The 10027-nt window shown below is 44.3% G+C and overlaps 2 protein-coding genes across 2 annotated transcripts in view; both read right to left on the bottom strand.

Moving 5' to 3' along the window:
• Nucleotides 1-4371: 4371 nt before the first annotated feature.
• LOC101754393 (putative F-box/FBD/LRR-repeat protein At5g44950) lies at nucleotides 4372-7815 on the bottom strand. The gene is made up of 3 exons (XM_014804738.2): nucleotides 5228-7815; nucleotides 4979-5119; nucleotides 4372-4874 (listed from the first exon to the last, which is right to left on the bottom strand). The coding sequence occupies exon 1, from the start codon at nucleotides 6112-6114 to the stop codon at nucleotides 5434-5436; it is 681 nt and encodes a 226-aa protein (XP_014660224.1). The 5' UTR covers nucleotides 6115-7815; the 3' UTR covers nucleotides 4372-4874; nucleotides 4979-5119; nucleotides 5228-5433.
• Nucleotides 7816-7937: 122 nt separating this feature from the next.
• The window catches only part of LOC101753998, a 2946-nt gene continuing 856 nt past the window's right edge, over nucleotides 7938-10027 (bottom strand). Inside the window, exons 2-5 of the mRNA XM_004955893.3 lie at nucleotides 9297-9459; nucleotides 9127-9193; nucleotides 8810-9041; nucleotides 7938-8626 (exon numbers count right to left, since the gene is read on the bottom strand). Of these exons, the coding sequence (XP_004955950.1) occupies nucleotides 8416-8626; nucleotides 8810-9041; nucleotides 9127-9193; nucleotides 9297-9459 (673 nt within the window). The 3' untranslated portion in view covers nucleotides 7938-8415. The remainder of the gene's footprint in view (nucleotides 8627-8809; nucleotides 9042-9126; nucleotides 9194-9296; nucleotides 9460-10027) is intronic.

Here is a 10027-nt window from a genome sequence, read left to right as displayed (position 1 = left end):
CACCAAAAGGAGGTTCCTGACCCGCGGCAACAGCTTCTTCATGACGTTGCTGCAAATAACGAAGCATTGCTTTTTCCAGCGCGCTCTTTTTCTTCGGCTTATGCTGAGGGCCAACTATGATTGGAACCTTGCCATAATAGGAACCACAATCGCCCCCACCATCGCCACTTCCTCCAGTAGCAGAAGCCATCTATGTACAAAAATTATTATCTTAACACTGCATAAGTTGTTCAGCTTGAAGACCGTGATCATCTCGCGAGGATGTCCTCAACTGGGCGGCACCGCACTTCGTCATGAAAGAGGTTAGATGCTACGGAAAAGGGGACACGGTCACGATGTCCGTATCCACTCTTTCTCGTAGAATCGAACCTCCTTCTTGACATACGTTGCTGCTCGGCGGAGAACATCATCGGAGAGATGAACACGGTATGCAAGTTCAACAAGTATGGATTTAAAAAACCATATTGAATTTGATAAGATAAACCATCTAGACAAGGTAGCATCATTTTTAAACCACTGCAATAATGCATACTATATATGACACATCAATCTCCCTCACATTCTAGCTCAAAATACCTCTCCATTTTTCTACTTCATCATCACATTCTAGCAAATAATCTTTCCATCTCCAAAGCATAAATCAAAGCATAACACGAGGATGAAGTAGCGAACCTTCGCAACACTTGTGTTGGCCGAGTGAAATTCCCACGAAAATGAGGGAAAAAACTTCGGGCAGCACCTTCCTTGCTTGCTTCGGCACCACCGGAGAGTAGGTGAAGCTCAGCTCTCTCTGTCAATGTGCTGGACTGGCTCGGGCTGGAGGAGGAAGAAAGTCCTCTGTCTTGGCCGTATATAATGGGGATGAGTTTTTATCCCGGTTAAAAACTCCAACCGAGACAAAAAGGAACACCTTTTGTCCCGGTTGGAAGTTTAGTCCTGGTTGGAGGCTCCAACCGGGATAAAAGGGAAGGGACACCCTTTTATCCCGGTTGGAGCCTCCAACCAGGACTAAACTTCCAACCGGGACAAAAGGTGTTCCTTTTTGTCTCGGTTGGAGTTTTTAACCGGGATAAAAACTCATCCCCATTATATACGGCCAAGACAGAGGACTTTCTTCCTCCTCCAGCCCGAGCCAGTCCAGCACATTGACAGAGAGAGCTGAGCTTCACCTACTATTACCAACCGGGAGTAAATCTCCCCTCCAATTTTGCATACCGTGGCGCACCCCCTTTTGTCCCGGGCCAACTTTAAACCAGGACAAAAGGGGGCGGATCGAAAGCCAATTCTCTACTAGTGATTGCTAAGCTTTTCTTCTAATGCTGATAATGGTGACGCCTTCGAAGCTGTATCTCTTGTTCGAGGTAATTACTGAGGTGGATATTCCTAATGTTTCTCTAGTTGAAAAACCTAGTGTTATCCACTTGTGTTGCAAGCATCCATGGATGTTGTGCCCTCCATGGCGGCATTGCATTGGAGAACCGTTGCCCCTAGTGTTTGTTGCTACAGTGAGCAGGGTATCTTGGTTGCCCGTGCAATGTTAATGTTCTACTAGTGATTGGCGCACGCCCATGCGCGCGTAGTGTTTTGCGATTCGTACTATGGGATGCCACCTGATATGTGTCGATGTAGTAAATTGGTCTAATGGAAGTGGAATTGTTATATGTAGGTTATTATTAGTTGATGCGGGGAAGATAATGTAGATATAGCAGATTAAATTTATGAACATATATTAAGATACAGATGCATAGTATTCACTTTGATATTAGTGGTCTTGCACGTACAGTTTTTTTATAGAGCTGTACATTACAATTGGGTTTTCATAAGCTATTTAGTCTATGACATGCTTGTTGGCGATGTCATCTGAGCTGTTTTGGTTTCTGTCCAGAAACTTGACTGGTGGGTGATGGTTATTTCAAGGCTGAATGCATTGCACGGATCTATAAAATATATTTGGGATTTTAATTAGTAAAGTTAGTAATAGCGGTGCAAGATTACTGCAAGTAACTTGTTAATGTTTCCGTCAAAAGTAACTTTTAATGCGTGCGTGCGGAAAATGAAACTATTTGTCTAGATGTTTGATAAGTACCTGGTTCGTTTGCAGTCCTTGGCCGGGCTTACAATCAGCATCCACAAATAATGAGGCCATAGAATGAAATTCATTGCAGAAAATAGATCATCTCAAGGATGTTTGCATGAAGTCTAAATTGAGATATCCTGGATAAATGTATGAAATTTACCATGTATGGTTTCATTCAGCTATGTGATTGTACGAGGCATCTACCTTGTTTAGCAATAACCTCAAAGTATGGTCTCTGTTTGGTTCTAAATTTCCGTTAGATCTTCTGACCACCAAACATTGTAGCTCTTGCGGTTGTATGGAACATTTATTTATCAAGAATTAGCAACATGAAAGCCATGAAAGAGAAACAATAATATTAATATATTTTTTCTTATAACAGGGGACATATGCGGAAGCGCCAAAGCTGGTGTTGAGCAGCACTGGCGGAGCTTAGTTGAGACCAAAGGGGGCCATGCCCCGTGGTCCAACCTAATCTCCATTGAATAAACAGTAATTTTGTGTTTAGTGCTTAATTCCACATGTTGGCCCCCTCTGATTTGTTTGTCGAGCTCCGCCTCTGTTGAGCAGTATAGCATACACGAAAGAAAGACAGAATTGAAGCCGTATTTGCATTCTTGGGCTTGACAATGAACACCTAATAATTGCATGAGTTATTACTGTCAAAAAATAATCCTCTCCTCCTTCCTTTCATTGTCTTTTTTTTTGGATAATCTTCACTCTGCTCGCATGCTGCCCAGAACCAATACAGTGTATATCAGGAACACATGGGACAGAGTGCATATGATTCAGATGTGATAAACATCTTGTAAAATGGAAAAGAAAGTGATCTTCCCACTACTAAATTTAGGACCTGTTTGGTTGGTTGCATGTAGCTAGCCTAGTACCTATCCATGGGCCTAGCTCATCCCAGCCAGGTTGATCGCATGCGGGGTCTTATATTTGGTTCTTTGTATGCATGTAGCCTGGTTCGGAAGAGAGGTTGTTTGGTTGCCCGCATGAGTACAAATCATGTAACACGAATATGTCAAAATAAATACTAAAATGTTAATTACTTATGGTATTATGTTATAATAAATTTTAATTTACCTAATCCCATCTTAATTTGAAATGAAATCACTTAATATTCACTAATTATGTGCTAATAACGTCATTAGCTATGCTAATCTTGCATGGCGCGAGCCTGGCTCACCGGATGTGACCAATTCTGGCGTTTCTCTAGATAGCATCTTTCATGCTTTGAGTAGCGTGCGAGCCTGGCCCAATGATCCGTCCAGCCCACCAAACACGAGCGCATGCATCCGAGCGGCCTGGCCCAGACCTCATATAGGCTACCAGACGCGCCCTTAAGAGCATGACCATTTCTTTCATGTGTACATTAAGCTGCCAAAGATCAATGTCTTTTGGGTCTCTCCACAGCATCTCTAACTAAATGCTGATGCTCAACAAAAATGCTACAGCAACCGACTAGAAATTAGAACTTGTGATGGCGCACTGGTGCGAGCGCTAGCTGCAATCTTACCGTAGACAAGCTTAACTGCAGATCTGAAATTGATTATGGGAGTATTATAGAACCGAAATTAATCTAATGCGCATGCCGCAATGCACAATATTGATGTCAAGTAATTTTTTTTTCTAACATGAGTATTGAGTTGTGACCTTCGGTGCTGTGGTGTTGCATGTGTTGTTTTTTGTTTTGTAACTTGGTTTGTTCTTCTCCATCAATATATGCCACGTATAATTATTGTGGGTCGTTTCAAAGAGGAGGAAAAAGACTTGCAGGGATGCCTGAGTCCCCTGGCCCGCCAATACAAGTGCATCTTCAGGCCACGAAGGCAAAAGCCCACCACCATGAGACATGAGAACTTCAAATCAAATTAAATGAGAAATATGGCAGCATATCATTTGTTTCATTGGACAATTACTATTTAGATTGATGAATACATGTGTTGGATGCAAGTTAAAGGTGCTTTTTGATTAAATTTCAAGTACTAAGAATACATAACTGTAACCCTCTCATCAAGTTTAAACTGTGCCGTACAATTCACTTGAGTGATAGTAGATACATAAAAAACATGCACCAATCATGAAAGTTCACTAATCTCGGATATTTAAGTCCAAAAAGTACATGAACATCTTACATAGTTTCTACGCAGCATATTATGTTGTCACAAGGAGAACAGGCATAGTAAATATTCAAGACATACCCAATGATAAACAGGTTCTTTGTAGAGCACTGTGTGTGTCTTAATAGACTAAGCATTATCACATTCCAACACAAAGATACAACATAGTTTGCTCAAAAATCACAATATCTCTTGAAGAGAAGAGTACATGCATCCAAACTCGGATAACACGATCAGACTATATAATCAAGTTGGAAAAGATGTTTGGCAATAATAACTTTCAGAAGGCTATCATGCCCAGTTCCGAGAACTCGATAAGAAGGGATAAGCTCTTGACAAATCACTGACCCACTTAAGATTTACAGGGCAACACAACCATCTGGCACTGTCAGTGGAAAAATCAAGCTGAGCATCACTTGAAGCTCTATCCTTGAGCTGGAGTAGCTCAGGCTGCATCTCAATCCATTCTGCGGGCATGACTGGTGGTATCTCCAACCTCATCAAGTGAAGCACTCTAGCATTCAATACGAAGAACTGGATTTAACCTGTGACATACAGTTCATTACATAACCTGATAGTATTATTTTCTTCAGATGCTGGTTGATGCATTCCATGCGACCCAGTTGTTCAGCATGCCACATATTGTTGTCCTCGTCCCCTCTGTTAACTGACTGAAAAGCACAATGTTAAAAAGTACAATTAATAGAGGCTCAAGAACTAGAGTTGATGCCAAGGCAGGCCAAGCTAAATAAACAATAAAAAGCAGAATTTTTACCGAGATGTACAGACTCGTCAGGCAGGGAAAGCATGTCATGAGGTTTATAACCACATCTAGAGAAAGATACTGGGTGCGAAGCGCTACAATCTTCACGGAGCGCATCACCATCATCAAGCTAAAAGTGTTTGTGTTCGGTTCCTGAATTCAGCACACAATGACAAAGGATGAGAACAAAGAAAAAAACAGAAAGCAGTATGAAACATCACTATGATCACAGGAAAGAAAGAACAAAGAAGCATTACAAACCCGAGGGACATCAATGCCAAGATTAAGTCTGGGACGAAAATCAGGGAGCCATCCCAAGACCTCCAACTTGGGCGCCGCGATCACTCTGACGTGCAGGCGACATAGTAGCATTGGAAAAAGCAGTCTTTCTAGGCAAGGCGTATCCTCGACGACGAGTTCTTCCAAAACCATCTCCCCCACACCAACAGACGTACACGCCTATGCTTCTAAGGCTCGGCGAGATGAGCCGAAAGCGCCGGAAGCCAAAGGTTCTGTCCAGTTGCAAGCTCTCCAGAACATGGCATGCAGCCAGATAGCAAAGACCGCAAAGAGTCCTCCGAGATGCTGACTTCTTTGAGCTCCAGATGCTTGAGAACAGGGAAGACGAGCGAGCGCGCAGTCTCTTCGGAGAAATGGCAGAAGCCAAAGCTTGCAACGGAAAGGGTGGACGCGAAGCGGCGCGCCTCCGGCGGGAACGGCGGCTGCGTCGGCTGCTGCAGGGCCGTCGGCAGCGAACGGTGGTAGAAGAACTCGAGCTCTTGGAGGCCGTCCAGGGCGGGGGAACCGAGGAAGCGGTCGAGGTATGGCTGGACGGCGGGCCTGCGGGGCGTCGACAGGACGAGGCGGCCGACGGCGCCGCCGTGCGCCCTGCGGACGCGGGACATGAGGTCGACGCAGGCTGCCCGCGCGCCGGCGCCGAAGCCGTGGCAGTCGAGGTTGAGCGGGGCGGAGCACCAGAGGCGGCGCCAACGGGAGGAGAGGATCTGGGTGCGGGCGCCGTCGACGGTGGGGAGGAGGTAGACGATGTGGCCCAGGACGCAGTCGGGGAGGCCGCTGATGCGGTCGGGGGGTCCTTGGCTGTCGCGATCTTTCGACTTCCTCTTCTTCCTCCTCGCAACGATCTCCATTGCCGGACCGGACGAGGATCTTGGCTGCAATTAGTCGGGGAGGCGACTCCGAAGGCTGCTGCGGCGGCGGCTGTTTGCGCTTGCGGAGACACCTGAGATAATTAAGGAGTCCAGGGCTTGCGGGCCCTGAGGCCTGAGCCCAAATCCGGAGAACGTGTTTCGATCGAAGCTTTTTAACCGCAAATAATTCACGGTAAGGGCCCGCACAGAATGAGAGCCTGTTTGGCCACTTTGTAATTTTATTCACCGGTGGTTAGCTTCCGGTTGTAATATCTTGTGCACAACAAAACAACTGTATTTTTTCCTTTGTAAAATATCCATTTGGGTAAATGGTCCTCAAAGACATCGGCAGGCGCTGCAATTGCTCCACGCATCCGCGCCCTCAACGCCTGTGCAGCTCGCGCCTTCTCGCTCAAACCTCGAGTTCGTCCACAAGTCTGAAGGCCAGGGCGAGCCTTCTGCCACCGGCATCTCCGCATCTGACACCAGAAAATGCAGGCTGAGATGATGACGAGCTGGGTGCTGCCGAGTGGAGACGACAAAGATTGCGGACATCAATCGAGTGCTTGTCCAAATCAATGAGGAAACGCCAATCAAGTTGAAGGACCTGCAAGCTGCAATCACGACATCAGAGTATCGAACAAGACAAAATCTCGGTTGAACCACCGCAATCGAACTCCTCGCCGCCTAATTCGAGCCCACCGCCACAGAGCTCGAGCTTCCTACCACCAAAAGTGAGATCCTTGCGGCTCGCCGGCGCAACTTTGCTACCCTTCACAGCACTCTGCATCGATGGTGGATCCAAGCATGGATCGCATCTGCTGGCTGTGTCGTCGGCACAAATTGGTGGCCGGGAGAGAGATCCGTGGAGAGGGGAAGGGGGAGGACCAACGGATAGCGCGAGAGCGAGAGCGCCATGGAAGCCTCGGGGTGATGCCGATGGGGAGCACGATGAGGACGACAAGGACGCCAACGAGAGGTCGAGGACGCGCCCGACATTCGTCTTTTTTTAGTGGGGTCTCGACAGGCGTTTTTTATTTTCCGGTTGGAATGGTCCAATACAGTGGTAAATTTAGTGGACTTACAAGCTACCCAAACAGCCTATTTTAGTTTCAAATGTAAAATTTTTCGGGTCTGGAATTCACACTGGTTTTGGTCATAAAACCAGGCTTCCAAACAGGGCCAGTATTGCATAGAGAGAGGTCCCGGTAATTTCAGAAAAAAAAAAGCTGATCTTTTGCATAGAGGGCCACCATACAGCAGCGTAGCCCAGTAAACCTCCCTTCCTCATGTCGCATATTTTCAGAGGGTGGCAACACATACTCCATTTGTGAACTTTTTTCTTTACTTGAGAAAAAGCTGTTATGACATTTTACTCGCATTTTCTTTTTCTTTAAAAAAACTTTTTCTTTGATCTGATATAACATGTTTATAGTAATACCAAACACCACTATAGAGTGAAGCATGTTCGAAGGGCAATTTCTACTTGTGGCAAGCATATGCACGGCACAGCACACATGGAAGCTCAGCAAGTTCCCCATCAGAAAACAGTGTAATATTCGAAGCGAGAGTGTAACTTTGAAAAACAACTAAGCACCACAAATGGTACGCAAAGAAACAGTTCCTGAAAGTCAGGTTTTTTCGAAGCAACTGAAAAGTCAGGTTGGATGCATATATTTCGCTAAACCAGATGGCATCAATAATGCACAGATCCTGCGTTATCTGGTAGAGGCTTTCATAAATACTGCATACATCTGGTGCCATGACCTTTCTCAAGGAGGTATTATTGAAGAAACAGAGTATTATTTCTTCTGTCCAATCAATTTGACAAAACCAGACTTTACATTCATCTCCCATTGTAGTTCCCAATAAACGTTGAATACATTCCATGAAAATAAAAGGCTAACAATGTATATTACTAATTAATATTAGTCTATCAAAAAAACTAGTCCATGTTGGTATGCACTTGCATAATACACCTGAATCAATACATTACTGAAAATGAACGGAAACCGGAGTAGCTTCAATCATAGATACCTAGAAACAAATATAGAGACAGGGAACCAAACTGATAGAGATTATGTGGACAGCATAGATAGGATCCAATAAGTGGCAATTAACAATATAATGAATATCACCTACAAATTTTATTCACGGTTGCATTAGTGTTACATTCCTATCCTACAAATAAATACATATGCATGTTGTCAAAGACAGAGAGGGCATTCATCTACCAAAGAAAATCTACATTAATTTGATCTGATTTCACAATTTACACATTCAATGTATGGTGCTTCTGGATTATAGCAGATAATCATAATAGAAAAAGAAAATATTATCAGGGAGTATAAGGGGCAAGCTGTCAATATAACTATAGAAATGCCTCACATTTTCTCTTTCTAAATTTGCAGGGTCAATGACATCATTGTAATTTGTAAGCACCCAAAGGTCTCTTGAGCGAATTCTTTTGAGGCTTCCTCGGCAGAAAGGGCAAGATTCTGATCTTTTATACCTATACCAAGAACAAGATGAAACTAAGCAACCACAACAACAAACATGGAACAAACAAAATACTAATATCTTGACTGTAAAAAACTAGAATGCTGCACTACTATTAGACCCAGAATCTATATCCAAATTGCATAAGGCTACTGCTATTCACAATCAGGTAATAAAAACTGTGAAAAGTAATTACCAGTCCCTATAGCATTTTATGCACATTGCATGACTGCAATTAGGCAGGACCATCTTGGTGCATGTCTCCATGCAAATCCCGCATTCATCCTCCCTTTCCACATCCTTGCCGGAAAGCTTCTTCCAATCATCCATCCGCCTCCTACTTACTATGTCTTTGCATCGACCCTTCCCTTTCAGGTCTCTCTCGATCAAACTACTCTCAAGCTGCTGCAGAATAGGATAGATGATTGCTGCAATGCAAGAAGCTTATGAGACTTCAAGTTCAAAGCAGATTTGTATGAAGGTCACAATATGCCCACATAGGCCAGAGATTACCATAGAATTCCCTAAGGCTTGCCCGCCTTTCATATGTTGACACTGAGCTATCTCCATCAGCATATACCTGTAAACAAAGTATAGAAATTTTGATACCTGTAAACTCCTGTACATATGCAAGTAACAGAAGCACAAAGATATGTGTTCCAAACTCCACAATGCTTTTTTACCTTGCATATAAGAATGTGAAAGAGTCCTAAGTAACTGGGAAGAGCATAACAGCACCCACAATCCAGCCACTGGATGAGGTACAGGAAGAATGGAGCCAGGGAGCTGAACGACAGCCTCATCTGCACGCATGCTCCACCATAGTTCCTCTGAATGGCATCGGCCCTGGAAATTCACAAACCACTTTATTAATCACCCAGCAGCTTTCCAAGACACACAAGGAAGGGGCAGGAAACACCCTTTGCCAGCAGCATTCTTCAGAAATGCAAATGATTGGCGAACATACTGAATTTGAGTTGGATATCAACAAGCACCCCCCCCCCTCCCGTAGGGCATGTGGTCATATTTTAACACACACTTCAGTAGATTGGATATGGAACAGTGTAAGTATCAATGAAAGTTGATGACAGTGCTATAGGGACAACTGAGACCTCTTGGAATCCGTGATCCGGTTTCATGAGGCGTTTCATTTCTACAATCATTCGCTTTTTTTCTAGGTTGACCCATTAAGTTTAGGGGGCGACGTGCTTATTGTCCATGGAAATGAACATTTAACTTTCTGCTTTTGGATTGCAACCCCCCATTGATAGTGACAAGATGGTGGAATGCCGGCAGGTGAATAAAATCAGCCTGGCAAAAGTGGCTGAAAAGGCTTGATAGGTCTGGGGAGGGAAGAACATCCAGGCAAAACAGAGAGTAGGATTTCCAAATAAGGGGAAGCGAAAATATGAGT

The sequence above is a fragment of the Setaria italica genome, chromosome II, assembly GCF_000263155.2.
Source record: "Setaria italica strain Yugu1 chromosome II, Setaria_italica_v2.0, whole genome shotgun sequence".
Lineage (NCBI taxonomy): Eukaryota > Viridiplantae > Streptophyta > Magnoliopsida > Poales > Poaceae > Setaria > Setaria italica.
Note: the sequence above shows the minus strand (reverse complement) of the source record. Positions and strands in the feature narration are given on the sequence as shown.

Bases quoted from the DNA above. Each gene is read 5' to 3' on its own strand.
- LOC101754393 (XM_014804738.2), bottom strand. From the start codon at position 6,114: ATGGAGATCGTTGCGAGGAGGAAGAAGAGGAAGTCGAAAGATCGCGAC.